At 41.8% G+C, this 27,754-nt stretch overlaps 1 protein-coding gene across 1 annotated transcript in view; it reads left to right on the top strand.

The window, feature by feature from the left end:
- Positions 1-27,754, top strand: part of pola1 (polymerase (DNA directed), alpha 1) — an 83,426-nt gene that overhangs the window by 20,773 nt on the left and 34,899 nt on the right. Inside the window, exons 27-34 of the mRNA XM_033639364.2 lie at positions 11,951-11,983; positions 13,015-13,107; positions 13,213-13,418; positions 13,538-13,670; positions 14,844-14,975; positions 15,211-15,385; positions 15,997-16,178; positions 25,207-25,338. Coding sequence (XP_033495255.2) covers positions 11,951-11,983; positions 13,015-13,107; positions 13,213-13,418; positions 13,538-13,670; positions 14,844-14,975; positions 15,211-15,385; positions 15,997-16,178; positions 25,207-25,338 — 1,086 coding nt within the window. The remainder of the gene's footprint in view (positions 1-11,950; positions 11,984-13,014; positions 13,108-13,212; positions 13,419-13,537; positions 13,671-14,843; positions 14,976-15,210; positions 15,386-15,996; positions 16,179-25,206; positions 25,339-27,754) is intronic.

Here is a 27,754-nt window from a genome sequence, read left to right as displayed (position 1 = left end):
GGGGAACTCTATACCAAAGATCATTTCATCTGTTGCCTCGCATTTAAATAAGCTCTTCTGATCATCCACACGTACATTATCCATTTGCCTGGCAACATTTTAAGAATTCATTGGTGGCTACTTTGAGTGTGCCATGGATGAAATGACACACTGGGATGTGTCCTTTCCAACGATTAAAGTACCACATTTTTAATTGATCAGACAGCGGGAGGATTGCTGTCATTGTCGAGTTATTTTCGATGAACGCCGGTGTTTGTGATCTCAGCCGGTTGTATTAAATCAGACACAGCTTTACAACAGATTGACCCTCCCAGTAGCAGACATGAGAACACAGCAATGGCATCTGCCAGGACAGGTGTGTGTGTGTGTGTGTGTGTGTGTCTGTGTGTCTGTGTCTGTGTGTGTGTGTGTGTGTGTGTGTGTGTGTGTGTGTTCAGTTGTACATGCTACATAGGGAGGACCAAAAACATGTTTTATCAACAGAGTGAGGACATTTTTGGAAAGTGAGGACATTTTGGCTGGTCCTCATGTCTACAAAGGCCTGTTTGAGAGTTAAGACTTGGTTTTAGGGTTCAGGTTACAGTAAGGTTTAGGTTGGGGTTGGGGTTAGGCATTGAGTTGTGATGGTAAAGGTTAAAGTAAGGGGCTAGGGAATGCATTATGTTGGGGGGGGGGTCCCCACAAAGATAGAAGTGTGTGTGTCTGTGTGTTTGTGTGACATCACACAGGAATTTTAGAAACTATAACTCCAGACTCTAGGCCCCATATGAATCTGTTTGTAACTTGAGGTCCGCAAAAGCAGCTTAGCTGGTGGTACCTTCATCAAATATAACCAGGAATGACAACGTCTGTGCAGTTTTGAAAAGTCGCATGATTTTACAACATTATTGTTCCCTTTGTTTTATGCAGTCTTAAGGTGTTATTTCATTGATGCTTGTGTCATATGCCATTTTCCTCACACTTCCTCATGCTTTTACATAGGGATGCACCGATTTATCGGCGGCACATTGGTATCGGCTGATGTTTGCCTTGTCGACTGCCATCAGCCTATCAACAAATAAGATGACATTCACAGATGGCAGTTGCTGATGTTTTTCTGTGGTGTCACATTAATTTTGTGCAGGCTCGAAAGCAGAGCTTGAGACTAACGGCGTTCTGTCGTCCTGGGAATAACAAAAAAATGTGTTTTGGACTAAAAGTAATCTTCAGTTGAGATACCATTGGGATGAAAGGATGTAGTAAACTCGCTAGCGACGCCTCAGGGGACATACCCTATTGTTATAAACTTTTTATAAACTTCTGATTGAATTTTTGCTCATTTAAAGGCAATGTACTGAAGGACTGAATGACTCTTTTTAAATAATTATGATTTCTTTGTTTATCTAGCACAAATTCGGGAATAAATGAAAAACAAAATCAGCAACATAAAAACATCAGTATCAGCTATTGGTTATCTGTCAAAATGGTGTCGTAAATATTGTAATTGGCCAAGATTTTCACAATCTGTGCATCCCTACTTTTACATATTTCGTACAAGCAGATTTTACTTGTCACATCTCATGCGTTGTTTTCATTGAAGCTGTTTGTGCTTTGTTTTACCAGCAGACCCCAAATACAACATGTCTCCATTCTTTCAGAACTAAAACCAAATTTGTTTTACAAGGCTAATCCATTTCTGACGACTCTGCTTATCCTCCAAGCATAATATAGGACCCTGAGTCCCTGTCGTGTGTGTGTGTGTGTGTGTGTGTGTCTTTGTGCTCATGCATTCTTGCATGCAAGTGAAATCATTTCAGTAAAAAAAAAAAAAGAAAAAAAAAAGGGCTTTTCATTCTCTGCATGTCCGTGTACGGAGCTGTGTGCACATGAGAGCTCACACCAGCAGAAGAGAGACTACAGATCTTTTATGCATCTTTGTGTGTGAGATTGTGTTAGTGAAAGAGAGTGTGTTTGTGTGTGTGTGTATGTGCATGCATACCCATGCGCCTTGTATATGTGTTGTGCGTACGACACCCCACCCCCCCAGCTCTGACAGTGGTGTGTTCCTCCACAGGTGCTATTTCAGTCGGCCGACTGTCATCCCAAAATGCTTTTCAGCTGAGTGCTTTTCAAAACAATCGTCACTGGTGCCCCAGGCTCTTTTTACAAGGGCCCTCTGCCGCACTGAGGTTTAACATGCTGCCTCTGATCTGCTGATCAGAGGGGTGTGTGTGCGTCTGTGTGTGTGTAGAGGGGTATCATCTTTGTGTGTATCTCTGTATTATCTTTATTGCTTCCTTTCAATCTATAAACCATTTGTCACCTATTCAATGCAGATCAGTTAAGACCCACATTCTTATTTAAAATGACAGCCTGGCAAAAGACAAAAGATATTTTGATGAGGAGGCGGAGGTAGTGGAATGAAATAAAGAATAACATGAGAGCGACATGACAACAAGACACGTAACACTAATAGATAAGGCAAGCAAATGGCTGAGCAACAGCTGGGGAAAAGCCAGATATCACAACAAGGCTGAACCACTCATCAATTAGCATGACAGGGTGCAATATTGCACAGCTAATGGGTACAGCTCATGTGCAGACACACGAGTACACATGAAAAGACATGAGACATTGTTAAAAGCACTAAATTAATTGGGGTTTCAAGCTGTGAGACGTCGAGTCAGGGACCGGGCAAGTGCAGATTTTACACTGAGATATTAAAGGTATTAAAGTGTAGACGGTGTTAATTGTTAAAATATCAAACCTCCAACCTCTGTCACTTTTTCCAACTTAATTTCTCTTCTGAAAACCTTGATTTAGGTGTATCCAACTCCACCAGTCAACTGGACAATGTTTGTCATTTATCATGGACCTGTGCTCCTGTGGTTGTCTCCCTTGTTCACTTCATGGCAGCTTTGAGTGTTACACACTACGGCAGCACCACTTAACCCAACTACATCTTTTAGCAACATTGGCAGGGTCAGATGCCCCAAAGTCTATGTCCTTAAGTCTCAAGGCAGATTGTTGGGTACATTATGTTTTAAAAATGGGGAGCACAAAGTGAAAATGTCACCTGTAAGCTGTGCAAGTCAGTGTTGAAATACTGTAGGAACAGAACTCTCCACAGCACTCTCATATACTGCTGTCAGGTCCAAAACTGGTTGGTCTTAAAAAGCTGCAGCTACAGACTGAAGTGTGTTGAAGCTGCCATTTGCTTCAATTTGAAGGTTTATCTAGAAATGTTTTAATGCCTTTTTAAAGGAGTATTTTATTCCCCAAATGACCATTTGTATATCAGTTACTCACCCCATGTTACATTGAATTTGTATAGAAAATTTTGGTTTTCTTGCATGACTCCGAAGTCTTTGGGATCCACATTTAACAAATGGCAAAACTATATCAGAACATCTATTTACAAAGTCTCACATAACTAGGGTTTGGTATCAATACTTGTTCTAAAATGATATTTATAAAACAGTACTGGTGACTAAGTAGTGTCTGAACTGATACTTCCAAAAGAATTTAGCACAAATGACAGTCAATGACATTAAAGAATGGCTTTTTTTTTTTTTTTTTTTAAACTGTAAAGACAAATTTTAATTTGGTTTTGAACAATATATTTGACTGATGATAACCAGTCGCCAGAACGTAGCTAATGGTTAGGCCTGCAAAAATTTGGATGGGCCTGATTATTTTTAAAGCTGAGATATCTGTGGATTTAGTAACAAGAACATACTAAAACATGATTAAAACTGTGTGCTCGCACAAAGCCAGAAATATGCATACACATTATTTTCGGCATATTTGTAAAGCCGTGTGATGCTTGATTCTGTTTTATAACTCTCAGTTAATGTACATATTTGGATATATTGACATATTTGATGAAGCCTTATTATAAGAATAAAAAAAAAAACAGTCTTACCTGCAGTTGCTACACAAGGCGGAGTCTTCTGGGCTTGGAGTTAAAAGCGTTGATTATGTCATCATAATCCGAACTGTCAATCATCTCTTTTTCAAATGACAGGAGTGTCAGATTGTTGAGGCGTCCAGTGAGCATAGATGATCTCAGGCGCGCCTGGATCCTGTTGGTAGCGGAGAAAAGTCTCTCAGCGCTGCAGGAGGTCAAAGGGAGCGTTATGATGGCCCTTAACAGACTGTTCATATTAGGAAAAATGTCCGACGGGCAGCTGTCCAGTATTTCCATCAGTGTGGGGAAGTTGTTCTGATCCATTCTCCGTCTGATGTGCTGAGTGAACACAGTATGTTCAGCATCAGCTATTTCAACCCCATACAAGTCACACGGAGCTTTTAGAATGTCTTTGTCTCCAAAAGTGGCAGATCCAGGTGCAAAAGAGGCCGATGCTCTCATGATTCCATATGTGTCCTCTTTAAATCAGCTGTTTAACTCCGATACCTGCCTGTCCTGAACACTGTTCCACAAAGCCTTTAAATCAGCATCACTCGTGATGGCCGATGTTTTCCCCAATGTCGTGGTGACAACAGATGTGCGAAACTTTGAAGGCAGCTTGCGCGCACGAGAAGCAGCCACATCGCAGTTAGCTATCTCATGCTCAATTTTTCTGTCAGTCTCAGCACTTTTTCAAAGTCACCATCTGAATCATCCCGGAAAGTCACATATGTAGCTTTCAGCGTTTCTATGAGGGATATGCAGTCTGTGACGCATAATGTTGAGCTCTGCAGCCCCTTTGTGGCAAAATCACTGTTTTCAAAAAGTTTGCAAAATATCACAAGCATGAAAATGAACTTTTTCGTTTGCATCTGTTGCAACAGTTGTTCTGCTTCTATTTTAGTTTGTCCACTGCCTTCTGCACATTCAGCTAGAACCTCCAGTAGCACATCCAACAATTTCAATATCTTGTGCACCGACCCAGATTTTGAACTCCATCTGGTGTCGCTCGATCTCTCCAGCTCCATGCTCTGACGATCAGGGTGCATCTCCTTTTGGATCTCCATAAATCGAGCGTGCCGCTGGGCCCCAGTGAAGAAGCTGTGTATTTGATTCACAGTGTCAAAAAAGGTGCTAACACGCCCAGATTCTTTGGCTGCACTGCACAACACTAAGGTCAGCCAATGCGAGTTGCAGTGTCTTTCAGGACAACCTGAACCCCACCCCTGTGTCCCGACATAACAGATGCTCCATCAAAACAGAGCCCGACACAGAGAGAAGCATCCAGACCAAGTGGTTGAAGGACCTCCAGGATCTTTTGTGATATTCCTTGTGTAGACAAATCTGCGGTCTCAACAAAGCCTACTGCCCGCTCTTCGATGACTCCTCCATGAATAAATCTCACACAGACATCAACTAACTCTCGTTTCGCCAGATCTTTATACTCATCTGCAAGTATTGCAAAATATTGTCCATGCAGTTCAGCCTTTGTCTTACGAAGTAGGATTGATGCTGCGGCTTCAAGCAGCTCATTCTGAACCTGGGGGCTCATCAATGTGGCATTTCGTGGCAGCTCCTTCAGTCGGTTATCAATTTCTGGTGCATATTTTGACATGAACTAAAAAAGCTCCAAAAAATTACCTTTGTTGAGCGCGTCCTCAGTTTCTCTGTGGCCTCTGAGCGGGATTTCAAGCTTGGCACACAACATAGCAATGTCCAGGACAACCTTAACATGTTCCCGGTTTCTCTCCACAAATGCCGGAGCATCACCGTGCAGCTGGTTCAACACTGTCCCGTGGCTTTGCGGTCCGTGGCTGTCCCTGATGATGCCAGTTTTGTTTGCGCAATGGCATGTGGCTTACTAGACTCATGTTTGTCGCAGGCCTCTCTGAAACGTTTCCAGTTTTTGTAGCCACTTATAAACGTAGTCTCAGTGTGCATCTCCGGAAAATGTCTGCAAGCTTTACAAAACACTGCATCTTGTTCTTTACTGTACTCAGTCCACTTGTACTTCCCATACCAGTTGGCATTAAATGACCGCAATTTCCCACCTATGACAGTAGCTGGGAATGCTATCAGCTTGGGTTGAGTGGCTGGTTCCTCCATGGGTGATAAATCCAACGGTGTCCAGATTGGCTCACTAGATGCGGCCAGTGGCGGTCGGTGGGTCGGAGCCGGAGCCCGGTTAGGACAAAGGCTAGGGGATGGCGATGATGACGTGGTGACTCTTTCCCCCTCATTCCCCGGGCCAATTAACTTCTCCTGACGACCATCCTCTTTAAGCACAGCCTGGTCCGAACTTTCTTCTGTCTGTAGACGTGGTTTTTTGAAAAAGTGGCTCAAAGATAACTGTTTAGCCATTGTTAAACAATTCCAGCTTCCTGCTACAGTACCTATGACCGACAGCACCCACCTTCTGACCGCTCATGAACTCAAGCGTGTGCACAACATCGTCAATGACGCAAGAGAGGAAGTTCTTTTTTATTTTTATTTAATTTTTGAATTTTCTCAATAAAACAGAAATGACAAACCTTTAAAGCAGATTTTATGATAATTCGTTATGAATTATGATTTTTTTTTTTTTTTCCTCCATGAATCTTACTGGGTGGGCAAGCTGTCAATCTGGGTGGGCCTGGGTGTGCACATAGATCCGCCCCTCATGATAACTGATGCCATACTGGCAATGGGTTTCGGTACCCAACCCTACACACAACTCATACAGTTTTATCCAAGTCTCATTTATCCAGTCATATGTTCAGTACTTCCCAAACAGACAGCCCTTTCTGACAGCGAACTTCTACGAAGTAGTACGAACATAGGACATAAAAGTCTCCCATGTTCTATGGAACACATCATCTGTTGAGTGTAGGATCCATGTCAGAAACTAACCCTTTACAACACTGAAATTTAGTAGTGAGTGGTTGGGAAAGCCAGTGTTTTTTTGTCCTTGCCTTTCTCCTATTTATGCGCGCTGGATTTATTGTTCTGCATGTGTACTACATTGTTGTCTAAATGTGTGTAACAGGCAGAGTCAATGGTTAAGGGCAGCGTGCACACACAAGTACAGCAGAATTAATTTTACTATATGCTTATGAAGAGGCATGCCATCTCATTTGACCTCTGAACCTTCATGACCTCTCACAGCCCTCACCTGTGTTGTGGCCTGAAAGGAAAGGATGACAAAGAATAGGGATTAAGAATTTAAAAAAAAAAAAAAAAAATCTTTTCTCCTGACAAATCTTCTGTCCCGATCCTTCACACCATGCGGCACTTGTCACTTAGCTGCTCAATTACTGTCCAGTCTAATTACACTCTATTAACACCAAGAGGCTGAGAAGTGAAAGAGACAGGAACACAAGAAAGTTGAGTGATGTTTTAGGTGTGATAAAAAGAGGGAAATAGTAATTAGGAGATTGTAACAGGTTTTTATATGTACTGAGCAGAAAATGAGGCAAATGAGGAGAAGAGGAGATTCGACTTGACTAAGGGTCCTTGCACACCTGCCCTGTTTGGTTCGGTTCAGTTGACCGAGACCTTCTTGTAGAGGTGGTCTCGGTCTGGTTACAAATGAACTCTGGTGGGGTTCGTGTTCTGACCCCGATCCGAACCAACTGCAGTCACATGACACATTGTTTGGGTTAAACACGAGCATGTTACAGTCCTGGAGGATTATTAATGTGCACCTCCTCCTGTACTGCCTTAATATGCACATTCAGCACATCCAATGCATCAAAACATTGTTTTCTAGTTGGAGCCGCGCCTCGTTTTCAAACTGTATGGTTTGACTAAAATGAACAATGACTGCAATATAGTCCACGATGAGCAGTGCTAAAATCAACCTGCGTAGTTGTCCCTCCATTGTGACATTAGAAAGTGTCACATTTATCTTGCAAGTGTACTCTTCTTCAACGTTTTGTTTACTTCCTGGATTTTTCCCACATGGAAATTTTGACCAATCAAGAGCAGCTTTCTCGCGCAAGACATTTTATCTGGTCCAAGTGTAATTATATTAATTATAATGATATTATTTGCATCTGAAAAGCTGGAACCACTGAAGTTTTGCTTAAAGAAAATAAAACTGTTATTTAATACGTTTGGCTGTCAGATCAACTAATGGATTAACAGCTCTACATTAATCCCATTTTGATCATCTGGTTAATCGGAGAGACTCAGTTGTATTACTGAAGGACACAGTATCAGAATAATGTTGAGTAATACAAGTCAGGCTTTTTCAGTTGTTTGCCCCAGTATGAGCGGCATGCACGGTGGTGACTAGTTTAGTCATCAGAGGGTCGATAGACACACATGCTCTTTGTACCCCCCAGGGCTATGTGTTTGCATTGGTCCATATACCGTGTGTGTTGGTATGTGTTTAAAGATGAGCGCACACACACACACACACACACACACACAGTGAGTTGCACACATTGCATCATGGTCAAACGACTTGTCTTTCACGCGGTTCATTCCTTATAGCAGTCTGTCCTGCTGGGACTGACAGCATATGGAAAACCTGTCTAAATGAGTCCACACATCAATTACATCAACGCATTCTCACCTCGCTGGCCTCACGGTGCCGTCGCTCTGACTCTTGTCTTTCCCACATCTCTCTCTTCATCACTTCTCTGCCCTTTCCTTCCGTCTATTCTCTGATCATTCCAGTCTCCTCTTCTGTCTCTCTCCTTTTTCACTGCTTTTCCTTTACTGTTTTATCAAGGTGAAAAGTGTTACTGAGAAGCCCACTGCTTATAACAAAGGCTAGATTTTAATATGGAAGTGTCCATGTGCTGACAAACACCATGACACAATATGTTATTTGACATTCCATATAAGCTGAGGTAGCCATCTGTGAATCTGAAGTCTTATCAGTGGCCAAAACACTGCTCGGCGGTTTATAATATTGCGAGAAGGGATTTTACAAATCTAGAAAATGATTAGGGCAGCTTTTACTTTTATCTTATCGTGGCGATCCCAAGGTAAACCTATAGACTTTGGTTTTGAAGGCTTGAGTTTGGCATTTTGGCCATCGCCATCTTGGGCTTTTGGAGCCAGAAGTGACCATATTTGGATGAGAGTATGGAGAAGTGAGGGGTGAATCTGACCCATATGGTGCTTCTCAAAGTCAAGGAAAGCTACGTCATCAAATCCCGCCTAAGAACTGTTCCAATGTCAAGGATCCTTCGAATTCTACTGATGACAGAGTCCTTCCTTCAGAGAATTTACAAGTGTGCGTGTGTGCATCGTCTGCGGGCATGAAGTACCTACATTTCCATGCACATGATTTGTCGGAAATGAAGGCGAGGCCTCTTTGATGACGCACACCTGGGCACTTGCTAGCCAGGTTTGCTCACCAAATGCTAGGAAGTGTTCTTGCCCAGTCTCTGTAGGATCTGTCTTGGAAGTACTGGTCCTACCAAGGAAGCATCCTTGACTTGGACTGTGGTGACACTCAGAAGGCCTGTCACCCATATGCATAACTGTACACCTTGATAAAATGTAAACAGGTGAGGTTTATAAAACTTCCCTTCCTATTAAGTTGTTAGGAATTGTGAAATTAGCGATAGAGTTCATACCAGGCTTTAAATATTTTTATGTCTCTTGTAGAGTTGGGCATTTTAACATGGTGTCTATGGGGATTGACTTGCTTTTGAAACCAGCCTCAGGTGGCCATTTTAGGAACCTCACTCCTGTGTTGACTTCATTTTTCAGCTCCACAGGTTGCCAACTAGGTAAACTACAAAATGCAATGTAATCATCAGGGAATGATTGCTCGAATGTATTTGATTTGGCACATTGCAGCACTTTGCTGGATCATGTTGAGGCATTTTACTGGATACCGCTGTTCCGCTCCCATTCATTTGAAATTTCAAGATTTCACTATATTATATAGCAGTGGTTCCCAGCAGGTCCAGCCACAGGGTCCAGATTTCTCCTTTGTCATTAGTTCACACATTTAGCATCATACTTGTTGAGTTACAGTAGCTTGCTGTCTCTGTTAAGTAGCTGCCCATTAGTCACTCACTGTACAACAGGAAACTGCACTTAAAAAAAGCTCTGTGCTGGAAATTCACTTTTCTTAAAAATAAGGTGTGTTTTTTACAAACATGTTTGTGAGTCACTTGTGGTCCATTCAGATTGGATCTGCGACCCAGTTTGGGACTGCAACCCCATCAGTTGGGAACCACTGTCATATAGTATAGTTCAGTGATAGACTGTAATAGAATATTACATTTGCCCACACATTATGTAATGCTTAGTGCAGATTAAATGGCTCAGAACAACGCTGATATTTGTAGACAGGACATTTGGTTATTAAGGTACCCCAAGACCTGTTATATGCTTCATGTGCAGGTTCTTTGTGAGTGCAACTCCCCCAACAAGAAGCCCCATTATTGTGTTTGTATGCTCGCCATTTAAGCCACAATTTCACCATTTCATTAACACACTCTGTTATGTGTGTGTCATTAGAAATTTGAACCAAACATGAGACAATGGAGACACAGACACAGCTGAAGTTCCTCGCTCCTCATTGGTATTTGTTTAGGGACGGAAGAACATCCTGTTCAGTATCTATGCTCAAATTGTCCCATCGTGACATTTACTGTAATGTATCTGCAACCTTTGTGTTAGTAGCCTGCTTCACTTTGGACTCCAGCCATTCTTAGTTGGCGTGTTTGATACACTTCATGGTCAAAATTTTATTCAAATGTGTGGGATCCTAAAAAGGGACTGACTGAGTGCATGTCTAGTTTGGGCTCTGTGCTTATGCTTTGCTTTATATTTCGCAACAATGATCATCTCTTCAGCTTCTGTCTGTATGTTAAATAACCTGCTCTACGCTCGCTAAATGCACCTCTGAGTCACATTTTAACTCAGGAGAAAAAAAAGCATTTTCATTCATGACTTGAAGACTTTTATGCCACAAACAATGCATAATGTTTTGCTTTTACAGGTATTGAAAATGTCTCAGAAATCATAATTTTGCTCTGAAGATTTATCCACCTGTACACACAGTCTGACGCCTGCTCTAAGATTTTATTCATCTTCATCTTCCTCTTCCCTTCTTCATCACATAAACTAGCGGGAGACAGGCGGGTCGTTTTGTCTGCATTAAAGCTCAGCAGCACAATTTAGTGCCTGTACGCCTGGGCCAAGATTTGTGTGTGTGTGTGTGTGTGTGTGTGTGTGAGTGATTGTGAATGTGTGTGTTTGTGGTGAGACCTTGACCTTGACTGCAGTCCCTAATGGAGGAGGCTGTTCTGTGAATGACTCAAACTCCCCCCGCCGTACAGTGGTATGTAGCAGCCCATAAAGCATGCTTAAGTCCCACTCTGGTTTCAGGGAGTGGAACACCCCCCCGGTCCTGCCGCAGCCCGACCCCGCCCCTTCCTCACACTCTGAAATAGCCACGTCCTTGTCCCCACACGGAGCACAGTGTGAGTCGGGGTGTGTATATATGCGGCCGTGGTTGATTGAGGAGCAGATTGCTGGTGACAGGTCACACTGCGTTCCATCCCTACGACCCCCCCAGATTAGCCACCCAGAGCCCCCACCCGGCCCTCCCCTCCTCTGGGCCCCCACCTGTTGGGATCCCTCTGCTGCTCAGATCTCTACCTCTTACACACACACACACACACACACAGAGCGGACAACCTGCGTTAACAGAATTCTCTTATTTGTCCGTCACTCACTCTGCGGGTGATAAAGGCCATTACAAGTCATTAAGGTGTGCGTGTGTGTTTGAGTGTGTGTTGCGCGGCTGGGATGTGTGTGGGTTGAAAAGACGCCTGTCACAGCACGCTCTCATAATTGCCCTCTTAGCCAGTTATCCCCCATTTAAAAGCAAGTCACCTGCTCCGCTCCAGTGTCCACACAAATGCACACACAAACACACACGCGCCACGCACACAGAATAAATAACAGAGAAACTTCATATTTAATCATTGTTTGTTCCTGAGTGATTTGTTTGTTTACTGTGTTGAAATGTTGTGTGCGTAGTAGCGCTTTTTTGTTGCGTGTATCAGTCTCCATTCATACTGTCGTGTCTGCTCTCTCCTGCAGATTCTCATGCACACCAAAGACATGGTTCAGAAGGTGAGTTATTAACAAGCTAATATACAAATCTAGTCAATGATAATGTAGAAAACTCTGGAAGATATGACTTAAGATCTGTATCAGGATAAATTATCACATTCACCTCAATAGCACTGAATGTAATGATAACAGTTTCTTTAAATACATAATAACATGTAAGATTTACATGTTACAGCAGCACAGAGGCAGGCTAAGGGATGAGACATATTAGTCAGTCCCTCGAGGATTTCGCAGGCTTTTTCTGGGATTCATGTGGCTGAAACACCTGATTTCACAGTAGCTTTCCTAAAAAATTGCGATGCATGCTGTCACGATCAGCTGTTGCTACAATTTGACGCAGTCCTGTAGAACGCTCTCCATGAGCTGCTCTCCTACTGCTGTCTCTGCCTGGTTAGCACGAGCTAACAGCTGCTAACATCCAACACAGAGCTGTTAAACAGTCCCAACAATGTCACACCGACACCGAAATGGCTCAGCTCTGTGGTTAAACAAGTTAACAACTGTTGGGTAATGTTAGCTGTGTCACTGTGTAGGTGACACAGATAACGGCAAGAAGTTTACACTCTGGCAGCAGTAGTCTCATGAGAAAGAGACTGGCTGAACGACTTAATACACTGTGCATAGGTCTACAGTGAAAAGAGATTTCACATGTTCCAAAGAGTCAAATTTGTTATAAAGTTGTAGTGATTGGGCAAAATTGCAAGGTTGTACAGAGAATTTGCGTCAATTGCTGCGATAGCAACAACTAACACAACACCCTGGAGGGCCTGATTAGACGGTTGACATTAAAATACCTTAGACTGAGTGAATTGAGAAAATATCTGTGTGAAAGAAGTCCAGTAGTGCAGCTCATGATTCGCAACGATATATGAGCTTCTAGGTATTAATAAAAAGTTCTAAGTAGAAATTTAGATAGAAGTACAGTTAGTGTTGTGAGAAATAGTATATTCTGTTAGGTTTGTAGATGATATATTGTTTCTAACTTACATACTTCCTTTTTTCCTATGTCATTTTCCTCTTGTGTGACTCAGATGAATCTGGAAGTCATCTATGGAGACACTGACTCCATTATGATCAACACCAACAGCAAGTCACTGGAGGAAGTCTTTAAGCTTGGCAATAAGGTGTGTTTCTCCACTTGTTCCCCCAGCAGTAGACATCGTATGTTCCTTTTTCTCGGTTGTTTCTATATTTGACATTTTCACTGAACGTGTGTTTGTCACTCCCAGGTGAAGGCTGAAGTAAATAAGCTCTACAAACTGCTGGAGATCGACATCGATGGGGTGTTTAAGTCGCTCTTACTGCTGAAGAAGAAGAAATATGCTGCCTTGGTGGTTGAGAACCACGGCGAAGGAAGATACAGCGTCAAGCAGGAGCTCAAAGGCTTGGACATCGTGCGCAGAGATTGGTGTGACCTGGCCAAGGAATGTGGCAAGTATGTTAGATGAACCAAACCGTCGTGACCGAAAGCTACATATCGGACATTGAAAAGCACTTAAAATGTGTCTACTTGTTACGCATGATAAAGCGTGCTCCTCTCCTCTGTTCCTTCAGCTATGTGATCGGTCAAATTTTGTCGGACCAGAGTCGTGATGTCATAGTGGAGAACATCCAGAAACACCTGGTGGAGCTGGGAGAGAAAGTAGCAGCTGGAACCATACCGCTCAACCAGTATGAGATACACAAGGTGAGGACATGGCTGTATGTATGTAGGTTTTCACACCTAAATGGGAAAGCCTTAGCAGTGTACTAGCCATGATTTTCCCTTAAAAATTTTGTATAGACCCAAAAATAAACCCTCTCAGTCATCATTTCTGAACCATTTCAAATGTGTAGCGATGCACTTATCTGCAGAGACCAAGCCCTCTGCGGTATTTTTTTATTTTCCTATTATTTTGCTGTGTTCAGGACATTTCTAGGTTTGTAGCCCTCAGCTAATAATAGTGCACAGGTGAGGTCGGGATTTTATAAGGCAGGACGTTTAAAGTGATCATTTTGGGACATTGCATACTTTTGAAACTAAGATAATATATTTAAAAACAAAAGTAATTCAAGAAATATGATTTCAATAAATACATTTTTGCTTATTTTCACAATACTGAGCAGCACATCTCCACAGTTAACGTGCCTGTAAGTGACACACCTGATTGAAGCAGCTCTCATATTCCAGGTGGTGCAGAAAACAGAGCCAACACACAAAATCAGCAGTCAGAGGATTAAAACATTAAATTAAATTATTATTATTATCATTTCATTTTAATATACTTCTGTCATCATCACCTGCTCCCCCCACTCTTTGTTTAACTGGGAACCACACCTGGAAATAAAACGAGGACAAAATACCACCTATGAATCACCTTTTTTGTGGGTCACTTGCAGAGTACCTGTAGGTTAAGAAAACAGGTAGCCGCACCATCACAGAGGAAATCTTACACAGATGTCTGAGATGGCTAGGCCATGTGCTAAGAATGGAACTGGGCCGGATCATGAGAGTTGCCTTAAGATGGACACCATCAGGCAAAAGAAGGCCCAAAACCATCTGGTGCAGAACTGTGACACTGGAGTTGGAAAAGATGAACCTGTCATGGGGAGGGATACAAAAATCAAATACAATGGAAAGAGCTTATTGAAGCCTTGTGTCCCATAGGGGATGAAGAGGAGTAAAGTAAAAAAGTATTACCTTTAAGTAAGCTGGGTTATGTGCGTCCTCTTGGCAACCAGCAAGTCACATGTAGGGAAACGTATAGAGACAAACTAGCACAGCCCATGTGAGGCTCTGGAAATGTTGGATGTGTTTTCTATTCTAATGTATTTGTTATTACCTGTCTGTTAATTGCCACTGTCATGTTTTGTCCTCCAGGCTCTGACTAAAGATCCTCAGGACTATCCAGACAAGAAGAGCCTCCCTCACGTCCATGTGGCTCTGTGGATCAACTCCCAGGGTGGTCGCCGGGTTAAAGCTGGAGATACAGTCTCTTACATCATCTGCAAGGTGTGTGTGTAGGACAGAAACATGAATATGATCTCTTGAGACACTGGTCCACTTTTCTTTTTAAGGTTTTTATAATTACATTTCAACACCTAATCATTAAAATCCCAGAATGTGCTGAACATCATCGACATATTTACCAATGTAGGAATATCTAAAGATAGATTTGTTGTATACACTATAGTTTAAAGTACAAGCTACCACTCACACCACTGCGTGTCTTTTCTTTCTCCCCCAGGACGGCTCCACGCTGGCAGCTAGTCAGAGAGCCTATGCTCTGGAGCAGCTCCAGAAGCAGGAGGGTCTCAGTCTGGACACTCAGTACTACCTCGCCCAGCAGGTCCACCCTGTGGTGTCGCGCATCTGTGACCCCATCGAAGGCATCGACGGCGTGCTCATCGCCACATGGCTGGGTAAGTTAATGACTGGAGAAGACTTTATGAGAGTGGGTGGGTTTATTGAGGAATTTCAGGTTTCCTTTTGCCTTCAAAATATGAGCGATTACAGATTAAAAAAAGTCAAATGTTCAATGAAAGTATTTAATTAAAATTTAAGGAGGGAAATGTTTTTAATTGGTGTTGTTGACTTCAACTTGAATAGCAGGTCTTACAGTAATTAAATGACTCATTTGCAGTCACTGTTTTATAAATAAACACTGGCCAAGAGGTATTTGTGGGGCACAGCTTACTTTGAGTGATAGTACTAATCTCTCTTTATGTATGTGTTAGTGTTGGTCATAATTCCTATTTTATAGTCTGTTGACAGCTGAGGCAGCCAAACATAGAAAAGCTGTCACACCTACTATCACAACAGCCTATTAAAAGTACAAAACAGATGTTTCATTGTTGTCTAATAGTCATAAAATTAAAATGTTTCGAGGGGAATTTACAAAGTTATTTACCTGCTATGTCTCGTTTCTGTGTAAACATTTGTTTTAATTATTGTAGATTCATGTAAAAGAAAGATATGTGACAGGATAAAATAATCTGTGGTGAAAGCTAGAATTGTTTTGTGTCCGTACCAGGTCTGGACCCGAGTCATTTCCGGGCTCACCAGCAGTACCAGAGGGAGGAAGAGGCCGATGGCACGCTGGGAGCTCCGGTCCAGCTGACTGACGAGGAGCGCTACAAAGACTGCGAGAGGTTCACCTTCACCTGCCCCCAGTGTGGCACTGACAACATCTACGACAGTGTCTTTGAAGGAGCTGTGAGTAGAAGTCTACACACACACAGTGTTAGTTATCAAAGAAGTCTTTTATTAATCATGTGCTGTGTTTTTAAGCCCGGTTCAGACCAAAGATTTGCGACAAGACGTGGTTTTAGAACGTTGAAGAGAAAAGTTGCAGCAGTGTGAACTGGCCGTCTGAGCTCGGCTGTCGGCTGATGATGTCATCTGCAACTCAGCTGGTCAAATCACCAGCAACTGGTTTTAGAGTGGAAAGCACGTTGCCTGTTTCAACAGCCAGCTTGTAGTGAAGTCTGCTAGCTGAGTCCAAATTAACTTAGACAGCAGGTTCACTTGCTGCGGCAGGTGCTCCGTCCCTTTCAAGCCCTCTGTTTATGTCCTCATGGTGTGCCACAGTCGGACGGTGGGTCGCTGCTGCTGCAAGTGCAGAGAACTGTTGCATACAGATGATACACCATCTCATCTAGTTGCATAGGTGTGAATCTGCAGATTTTTTGAACCTTGTACAGTGGCGCATTGCAAGTAGTTGCATGTTTCAACTCATCGCATTTTGAATCTTTGGTCTGAACTGGGCTTTACATGTTTTTTCTACAGCTATGAACAAAAACGGGGCAGATATTTTTTCCTCAAGTGAATTCATTACTAGGGATGTATTGATCCATCGATCTGGATCGATACAACAATCGATAAAACATTGTATCGAGATGAAACTTTTGATTTGTACATTTCTGTACATTTTGGCTAAATGGACATTTTAGATTTTTCCACGAGTGATCCATGAGTGAATTTGTTGAATCTTTCAAATTATATTTAATTATACAAGCCTTTAATTGCCACGAGGGTGGGCGTGATGTAAACACAGCATCCTGTGGCTGTGCTGATGCAGACAATGTAAATGGAAGTTTAGTGGGAAAGGCTAACATTTCCTTTTTCATTACTTTTTATAGGCAAAATAGATAAATTGCATACGTTTGAATTACCAAGTGAATTATCACAGAAAGTTCTCACAGAAAGAAAACTTCTTGTGTTTCTAATTTAATGAGATGATAATCATATAAATTAACTAACTAAGATATTTTTCCTGTAGTGATTACAATATACTTCCATAAAAATATGTCAATGCATTGTTAATTCCTCAGTTGTAGCTTATCCATTGTGATTTTTTTGATAACATTTAGCCAGTAATTGTGGCCATTTACCGAAAAACCAAGACGAGTTCTTGGGCATATTATTTGCAGTTAGAGAGAGATATTTAAATATTAGTCTCTACAAACAATTTTCTCCAAGAGGAACGAAAAATATACGGAACCTAACATGAGTTTACAACATCCCGGAGGAAATGTTGCCAAGACAGCTTCATATGATTTTCTATCTGAGAAAGGCTGCAGTTGAAATACATTCAGTTGCCAGGTCACCAGTTACATCAAGCTAAAACCATTGCATGGGGGGTTCTGTTATTTAGCCTACCCTCATTGATATACATTGGATGGACAAAAAAGTAAAAACATCTGTCAGTATAAGATGGTACAATTCAACATCAACACAACCTACAGCCTTGAAAATGTTAGTTGGATGCAACCATGCCTCCCACCACAGGGCTGTAGGCTACATAGGAGTCTTAAAATGGCATCTTGTTGTGTTATTGGGAGCCAGAATACAAGGAGTCATGGCTCAAAACATAAACTTTATCACATACCAGCCACCACTGCCCATCAACAAAAACAAAGACAACTGTGGTTACATGTGATAAGATGAAAGGACTGGACGGAGGCGATCATCAAAAATGCTCGCCTGTGCAGAATTTACGAACGGCCCAGTTTGTACCAGAGTGTGCTTTGACACTCATAATGAGTATTTCTGAACGCACCAATCGCATCATCTTCCTCCACTGTCTTAAACAAGCCACCAGAACTTGCTAGCTAGGGCTGCCTCCAGCTAAGCCCTGTCCACCAGAAAATGTCATACTGTTTACCAACAGTAAAAGGGTCTGTTAGACTGCATTAGTTTTAGTTAGGTGTACCTTATAAAATGGCAACATGTATATTAAAACCAGGTCACTTTGGCTGCAGCAGAACAATCAGTTGTGGAGTCGTGTTTCTATGTGCAGCGCACAAAACCGCACAGAGAACCTCATGAAGATACTGAGAAAGACTAAAGTGAAAAGACTGCTTTTATCACAGATGGTGTGTTGAATGGATTAATAAGTAGAGACACAGATAAAGAGTCTGAGAGGGGAAGAATGGTTTTTCCGAAGGCATTTCAGTCCGACTTCCTGTGAAGGATTCATGCTTTAGTCATCCTCCATATTGTGTCTCTGTCTGTATTTTTAGACAGCTGCCTGGCTCCAATACGGACTCTGTTTTCATTGGCATAGTTTGGACTCCACAACTTGAAAAGCCTTTCCTTAACCCCTGCTGCTCTATGGACACACACACACACACACACACACACACACTGATCTCCTACCATTTGTCAGGCCAAGGTCGTGTGTCTATGTGTGTGTGTTTTATCTGCTTCTAATGAGGAGCAGGGCACACAGCCTTTTCTTGTCTGAAACACACTAATAAAACTGACAACCCTTTTTCCTCTGCTGGCAGAGAGAACTTGCATTAAATTAAAAAAGGAGTATTTTACACACACTCCATAAAAGGTTGATATCATTGCACACTTTAGCAATTACACTGCTATGTTTTACTGAGGGGCACACACACTGGCACCGGAAATATGCCAGAAAATCTTTGTAATGTTCAGTTGTAGTTAATTAAATGCTTGTGCACATTCAAAGAGAAATGAAACTTCCTGTTTTGGTGATTAACAGCAGAATATGGTCTTGAAATGTTGGTTGGAATAATTCCAAACTTCACAATGAACATCCAGGATCCGTTTGATTACTGGTGTTAATTTTCCAGCATGCGTCAGAGGCTGGTATGCACGCACACACGGAGAAACTGATAAGACAGTAAGTTAATTAGGGTGGTGAACATGGTCTAACAGCTCAGTGAGAGGGGAGGACAGATGGGCCTTGACTCCACCACTGACACAGAGCCAGAGATGGTAGGAGGAGGAGGTGATGGATGATGGAGGACAGACAGAGGAGGAAAGTTGTTTGATGGGGGGTAGCAGGGTAAAGGAGGATGAAAAGATTAAGTGTGGAGGGAGAAAAATCTGGAGAAAGCTGCAGGGATTTCCTGAGTTCAGTTTTAATCGAGCATCAGACAAAGACAAGGATAAGAAAAAAAGTCAGTGATGACACTTGACATTGTAAATGTTTTTATGCCTCTGTGCCAGCATTTTCCGTCTGTCCCATTCTTGTGAATGCCATATCTCAAGAACACCTTTAGGAAATATCTTCAAATTTGGCGCAAACACTCACTTGGACTCAGTGATGAACTGAATAGATTGCGGTGGTCAAAGGTAAAGGTCACTTTGACCTCGCCTGTCTCATTTTTGTGAACGTAAAATCTCAGCAAAACCTTGAGGGATTTATTTTATTTTTTATAGATTTGGCACAAATGTCCACTTGGACTTGATGATGAACTGATTAGAACTTGATGGTCAAAGGTCAAGGTCATTGTGTCTTATTCTTCCCGTCAGTGCAATATCTCAAGAAGGCCTTGAGGGGATTTCCTCAAATTTGGTACAAAAGTACACTTGGACTCAAGAATGAATTGATTAGAATTTTGTTCTCATTTTAGCATAGAGCGTCAGACTTAATTTCTGAACACACCATGTCAGGTCACTCACTATCCGGGAGTGACACCATGAGTGTTACTTGAACAAGTAAACACTGACCAACGGGACCAGACTGGCCGACCTGTATGCTCTCACTCAGTGGATGGATCATTTGACAGGAAGCTTTGTGGTTTATTACTGTGCCAATCTTACAAAGGAGGATGACATATTTTCCAACAGACAACTGTTTCCTCCAGTTTGTTTTGCTGTCAAAGCCAGCGTTAGCTAATGCACTAAAAGGTAAGTGTCACAGAGAAATCCAATATTCCTCTTAATACCACCTCAATTTCTGATTAGATGGACATGTTAACCCTTAATACACATAATGTTTTCTACAACAGTAAATACTTTTTCCGTAACCTGATATGAAGTGTGCGCTGCACATGTGAACACTTTTGATGATCACCTCCGTCCAGTCCTTTTGTCTTATCACATTTAACCATAGTCTTTGTTTTTGTTGACAGGCAGTGGTGGCTGGTGTGTGATAAAATTTAAGTTTTGGGCCATGACTCCTTCTATTCTGGCTCCCAATAACACAACAAGATGACATTTTAAGACTTCTGTGTAGCCTACAGCCCTGTGGTGGAGAGTGCCTCCAGATAATGAAATGACATCATTGTGACTTCGGCCCTAAAAGGGTCTGTAATGTTTTCTGTAGGAGTGGCCCCATCAATTAATTTTTGTCATCTGGACATCTTTTGCATGTATTAGGCTACATTAATATAAAACTCTCATGTACTTGTTGCTCCTGGGGCTTTTGTTGCACCTTGAAGTGGTGTGGTGAGTGTGGTTATCGTTGGTTTGGCACAGCTGTCCGTTTCTCTCCTGCCTGTGGATAAACGCCATGTGCCATGAACGCAGGAGACGTTCACACAGAGCTGAAATGAGAGTGCTCATAATTTTGGTAAAATACATAAGTCTCATACTGCATTTTTGCTGTTGGTTATGGTGTGTTGTGTTTTTCCACGGGCGGGGTTCAGTCTCTGCTTTTACACGCACACGGGAGCTGGCGAAGTGGAGGAGAGAAAGACAACAGGAGAGTTGGAGATGGCTGCACTCCGCTTGTCTCTAGGTGAAAGCTCCACAAGTAAAAACACCTGTGCGACAGGTGATGTTAAACAAAGGATAGGATCCTCTATTTAGCTCAATGTTGCTGATCCTGAACAGTTGGAAAATGCCTTGATCGGCCCTGATCCCAATCTTTGGGATCAGATCGGAATATTCCTTGTTTTCTATCCATTATTCAATGTTGTATATCAGGAACAGAAGAGGTTACATTTGGTCAGATATTAAATGGTGACACTAATCTTGGGTGTTCACCTTGAAACTGTGCTCATTGTATAGATCTTCTGTGCTGTCGGGGGGAAGATGTGTGTGAAGCATCCATGTTAAACTGTGAGTGCAAGTTGTTTTACATGTATGCAGAAGAAGCTGTTAATGTGCAGACACAGTGGTAATGATGACAGTTGTTGGGTTGTAGACGGCACTTGGAGGAGTGATGAGTGTTAAAAGACACCATCCTTTATCTGAACTTGTCTCATAAGTTTCACTCAAACACAAGACAGAAACTACTTTGGGTGTTTCCTGTTTTCATTTAATCGCACATCAGTAAGTTAACTGGAAAGTGAGCGTTGTATAATTTTTATAGGCACAACTTTGTTCAGGAGGGAGAATCCTGTTATCAAAATGACGTTTGGAATGAAACAAGAGAGATAAAAGAGTAGGAGTGGAGGAGGAGAAGGGAGGCTGCTTTCATCCAGAGCAGACAGGAAAGAAAAAACACATGAGGAAGAGGAGGAGGAGATGGAGGGGGTTAATGTAGCTGCATATTAGGGGAGTCAAATGAGTTGATTGACTTGCACTGGCAGAAAATCTGGTGGTTTTTTTCCATGAAGGGAATGATGTAGGCAAACAAAAAACTTGTGTGTGGCTGGGTGGGGGGGTGTCACATGCATACTTGTGTGTCTTGACTTCTCTGCAGAAACCTTTTTTTTTTTTTGCTGCTGTCAACGCGACAGTTAAATGGAGTTCAGGTTTAAAGGAGCAAGTGTTTAAAGCTGTTATATTTAGTGTAATTGTTATGTACTGTGGCTACTTTTTTCATTGCATTCATTCAACTATAAGCCTTGCTGTCAAGTGGACAATTCAGGGGTATTGAGGTCACGTTGACCTGTTTTCTTCAGGCCATAATAAAGTTAAAATTTCCTGGCCCCAGGGTACTTTAAAGCCCTCACACCTTCCACACTTATGACATGTTCTCTGTGGAGGTTTAAAGGTAATGGCCAAGTTGCTATGTTACGTAACTGCTTAGCTTTGATGAACCCCTGTGCACACATATATTTATATTTATTCCTAAAATCTGGTGGGAGTCAGATTGTAATTATTGCAGTGTGAGTGTAGTAAATGCTATTCCCTAATAGCCATTGTACCGACAGACTCAAAACAACAGACTCAATCATGTGCAATTCATGGAGATAAAATCTCATTAATTTTCTCCATAGACAGGTTGAGATGACTCACAGATGGAGCACTTTCATGGCTTGGATTGGCAGAAGACAAGCAAATGTGTTGGAAAATATCTAGTTCTTTGATAAAAATTCAAATGCACAGATGTCAATTACAACTCCCAAGGTGCATTTCAGTAAGACACATAATTGCAGAACATAAAATCCTATTACCTGTGCTGCTAGAGCCAAGTGGAACCTGGGTGAAAGTAGAAGAAATTCTGCGCTATGCTCCCATTAGTATTTAATTATATTACCACAGAGGTGAGGTATGAGCTACACGTTCTTCATCAGACCTTTCTGTTATTAACAGTTTTATTGTTATGTCTTTCTTATAGATTTAACACACATTCAACAAGGGTAAGTCAGATAGGGAAGGCACAAGAATAGAAATAATACAGAACACACAAAACAGTACAAAGCGTTAGTAATTTAAAAAAAAAAGGGTGGGGTGTAATTTAAAAGTGTACAGACAGTGTCCCAGTGGTCCTTCAGCCCCTTATTGAAGTCTTTTAACAGGCAGGCTGCTCATTCCATGTTCAGTCAGTCCAGGTATTCCTTCAACCAGGAGTCCCTTGTAAAGCAGGCTGCTCTATGCTCCATCCAGTTTAGAAGAATTTGGCCCCGATCACACAGGAAGTATTTTAGCAGCAGTTTTTAATGAGAATGAAACTTTTTGCTCATGGTTTTAGTGTTGTGATGCATCTCACATTGCTGCGCTGTAGGTGTCTGGCGTTTTTGCTGGAGTGCTCTGAACTCCTTAGGTTGAAAAAACTTCAACTCAGAGCAGAAAAGCGCCCCAAGATCATCTCCGCCAATTGGATGATGAGACAACAAGTTTACAGTTGGTAAACAATGGAGGACAAACTGATGGTAGTTGTTGCTGGATACCAAGAGCTATACGGCCCGACAATAGACAGCAGGTTGTCAAACTGTCCCTGGGTCATCCTAAAATACGCCTGGAAACAGCCATCATTGAGGAGAAGCTCCTGGACCAACTGGTGGTACTCCCCATGATCCACCATCTTTTTTAGGGTCTCATGTACCCACACAGATCTCTGTTTCCCTGTGCCCAACAAATTATTTGCTGACAGCCTCTCACCCACCAGAACTACAGCAAGTACCCTCTGCCTGAACATTTTAGTTACTAGATACTAATTACTATCATATAACTAAAATAGATGAATAAACAATAGATTGATTACACAGGAAGGTTATAATAAGGAGGTGAGTCTGTGGTTGCCTGGCAACAATAAAAAGGCGCAGCACATCGTTTTTGTTTGTTTTGCACCTCACATTTTGTAACCTGCAAAACGCTTTCTGTGTATTTGAGGCCTTAGTCTCATAGTAGATAAGCAACCCAGTATCCATAGGCGCTCAACAGTTACTTAAAATTATAACTTCAGGCCCAGCAAGCAGACTTTGAGGCATGCTGTTTAAGAGCTTACAAGTCTCATCTTTGAAATTTCAGAACATTAGGCACATTAAAATAGAATATTTAGAGTGATATTTGAATATTTGGAGACACTACACTGTACAACAGTCAAGTTATGACATATTTTTTCCAATGAAAATTCCCCAAAATTATGCAGAAGCAAATTTTTCTGAACCAAGTGTGGTAGTATAAACAACAGGAGACCTTTGATGTGTGAAGTGATTTTTGGGACACTAAGCTACACTGTAAAATGTAGCCATTGCATCTTTTTGTAGTATCTCTTGTCAGTGTTGCACTTTGTAGACGGTCCCTGCGCCCTCATCTCACAGCCAGTTGCACATAGAGAGCAACTTCATCGTCCAGTTTGGAGGACGCCTCATTTTGATGAAGATATGGTTGTAGCTCGATGTCTGCCTGACTACAGTTGGAATGAGGTGTCTTTTTGTGTTTTAACAATGCTGCTCCTATGAGTTATTCATCCAGGAAAGTTTTAATCAGAATATCTTTCTAACTTTCTGCAGGCAGCTGCTGTCCCCTCTTCCTGGTACTGCATACCGGCACTTAATCTTATAGTGGTACAGCGTATCGGACTAGAACGGGCTACTTTATCCATAATTACATTAGAAATTAAGTGTTTTGTAGCACATGTTGCCAGAACTTGTCAGAAATCAAAATCGTTTATAGTTGTTCCAAACAATCACACTTGAAGGTGGGATAAAAAGCCGACCATCACAAGAGGGGGAGGACACATGATATCATATAGAAATGGGGATAATGGAGTACATTTTCACACAGTCTCCCCTGAAAGGCATATATAGTGTTGCACTTGTTGATTTATCTGAAAAAATTGGAAGAAGTACTGGTATCAGGAGTGAAAACACCTTACTTACAAACAGCTGACCAATCATGGCGTGAAGTGGGTGTGATCTTAGATCGTAGGTGTAGGAAATGTACAGAAATGGTGGGACACAGCTCCCGCTAATGCAGTTTCGGTGTGGGGGCTGTGGGTTTTCAAAGATCCTTACTTTTGTCTCGTAAAGAAAAACAGCTCAGTGTCTCCTCAATTGTTTTATGGTGGTTAACTCACTGAACTCACAAGTCTTCCAGAAGTGAGGTCATTTTTCTTCTCAAGATGATTCAGCTGCACATGAATGCAGCTTTGGAGCTCAGGCTTTCCTAACAATCATCATTGTTAACAGTGTTTATGAGCAGAGGTTTTAAACCATCTACAGTATTTGTGTATACTATCGGAATGGATTATAGTCAACAATAATGTCACCTGTTTTTATTCAGGTATTTTGAACAAAACTGAAGATATTTGCTTGATAGCTTCAGCTGATATTGTCTGTTTATGAATTAATCTTTTTCTCTTCTTCAGGGATCAAAGTTGGAGCCCAGCTTGTTGCGATGCTGTCACATCCCCTGTGGGAGCCGCCCCATCGACTACCAGGTCAACATCAGCAACAAACTGCTACTTGACATCCGTCGACATATCAAGAAATACTACTCTGTGAGTATTTCTGTGTTTGTCTGCCAGTTTGTGAGTGTGACTGAGGTTTTGATGAATACTACGGATTCCTCCTATCAAACTGCTTTACACACACTCAAAAACACAAGCACACAAACACTCATGTCTTCTTCTTCACCACCTGCAGGGCCACAAATGGACTTCATTTAGTTTTCATCCAGAGTTTAATGCTGCAACTTATGAGGCTAGCACAGCTGTCCAGATGTTTTTTCTTCCTTTTTAAAATCCTTTTCTCCTAAGCAACTTGCAGTTAGTTCACCAGTGCACACATCTTCAGATCATGTGCTTTCTGTGATCAAAGTATTACACTATATGAAAATCTTTGGTCTACAAACGCTACATTTAAGCTTTATGCTCTGCTGTCTATCAACACATTACTAAAGATACTAAATTAATGCTTCAGTACAGTAAGTTACGTCAGGTTTTCAGGGGAACTGAGCTGTATCTAATAAAACGGTCAACACTTATGAAAATTGACCTACCACTAAGTGTTCATGAAAGGGTTAGACTGTATTTAGCACAATGTGGGATTCAACAGATGCAGTAATGGTAAGAGAGCCATCAAAAAGATGTTGGACAAGAGATGAAGGAAACCTCAGCAGGGCACTGTGCTGACATTTTCAACCAAAGAGCACATTATGCTAGCGAAATGAAAAGAGCACCAGAGAGATTTGAAGGAGCATGATCCATGAAAATACTTAAATGGCCATTCTTACTTTGAATATCAAGTTTAACATGCACTCCTCGCCAGTTTTTTAAGATGATAAGGTGAAATTTAAATGATACATCTGGGAAAACTGGGTCATTGGAGAATCAGCAAGAACTAAAAATACAACAAATCAAATGTATTTGACTTTAAAGATCAAGCAGATTTGTCTCAGTAATACAGGACTACTCCTGGCTTGAAAGAACACTTAGTATGTTGGATTATACTCTTTACAGGGTAAATTATTTTGTAGTTAGACACATTTTGCTGTCTCAAAAGCATGCAAGCTGTGAAAGTACAGATCAGTGCTTCCTACATTATGAGCTTTTCAGATTTTCAGATCTATAGATAGAAGAACTTGGATCATAAATGAGTTCAGACATGCAAATGTGTGCTCAGCCACGTGATTGAATACATGCTGTATATGCATGCATCCAGATATGTCATGAAATAATTTAATGTTGCAGCTAAATATTTGTTTTTATTGTTGACCGATTGAATCAAAGTAAAAAAAATTAAAATCTGTAGGCGCGTATGCACTCCCAACATCTGGGCATGCTCCTGATGAGTCAGCAGATGGAGTCCTGGGGGATCTCCCCCCAGACCTTGATCAGTAAGCTCCTGGAAAGTCTGTGGAGGTACTTGGTGACTTTGGATGCACTGATACATAACGTCCCATTAGGGCTCAATTAGATTTAGGTCAGGGGAACAAGAGGGCCAGTCAGTGGCATCAGTGCCTTCGTCATCCAGCCTACACACTCAACTGCAACACAACTGCCTACACACTCTGGCTACATGAGGCCGGGCATTGTCCTGCACCAGGAGGAACCCAGGGCCCACTGCACCAGCGTAAGGTCTGACAATCGCTCTGAGGATTTCATCCCGGTACCTAACAGCAATCAGGGTACTGTTGGCTATGACATGGAGGTCTGTGCGACCCTCCGAAGATATGCCTCCCAGGACCATCACTGGCTCACCGCCAAACCGGTCATGCTGGGTGATGTTACAGGCAGCAAAACGTGCACCATTGCACGACAGTGCACAACAGCCGGTCTCCTGATATCTCCTCCATGTTCTTGAGACTGTGACAGGAAGGATAAGGAGAGAGCAACTGTCTGTGGACACCACATGTAAAACCATTCCCTTTTTGCGGGTTGTCTTGCTTTTGCCTCTCCATTGCACCTTTTGTCACTTTCATTTGCACCAAAGCTGCTGAAACTGATTCACAATCACTTGTGCTTCCTAAATGGACAGATTGATATCCCTGAAGTTTAACTGACTTGGTGTTATACTGTCACGATTAGGTGTTCCCGTAATTGAGCAGTGTATATCCAGATTTCACAATGTTGGAAAGGTTATCACTTGACAAATAACGTACAGTATTACTCAGTTATTAAAACTGACTTACATCAACACTAAGTAATTAAAATGGTTGCACACTTGATGCCCCCCCCAACCAAAAAAAAAGGCCAAAAATATCGCCAAAAAAACACAATTTTTCCCCTATAGTCATTCTGCAGCTGCCATGTCCATAATAACAGCCAGACACTAGCTATGTTTCCATCCAAAAGTGATTTGAATCATTGGGAAATGTGCATTAAAAGAAATACGAATCCTGTGTGTTTCCATTAAATGTACGGACTTTGGTGAAAACTACGAACTGGTGCGAGTTTTCCGCAGAACCAGAAACAA

Source organism: Epinephelus lanceolatus, chromosome 20 (genome assembly GCF_041903045.1).
Source record: "Epinephelus lanceolatus isolate andai-2023 chromosome 20, ASM4190304v1, whole genome shotgun sequence".
Lineage (NCBI taxonomy): Eukaryota > Metazoa > Chordata > Actinopteri > Perciformes > Serranidae > Epinephelus > Epinephelus lanceolatus.
The sequence above is the reverse complement of the archived record's forward strand: the minus strand, read 5'-3'. Positions and strand labels throughout refer to the sequence as shown.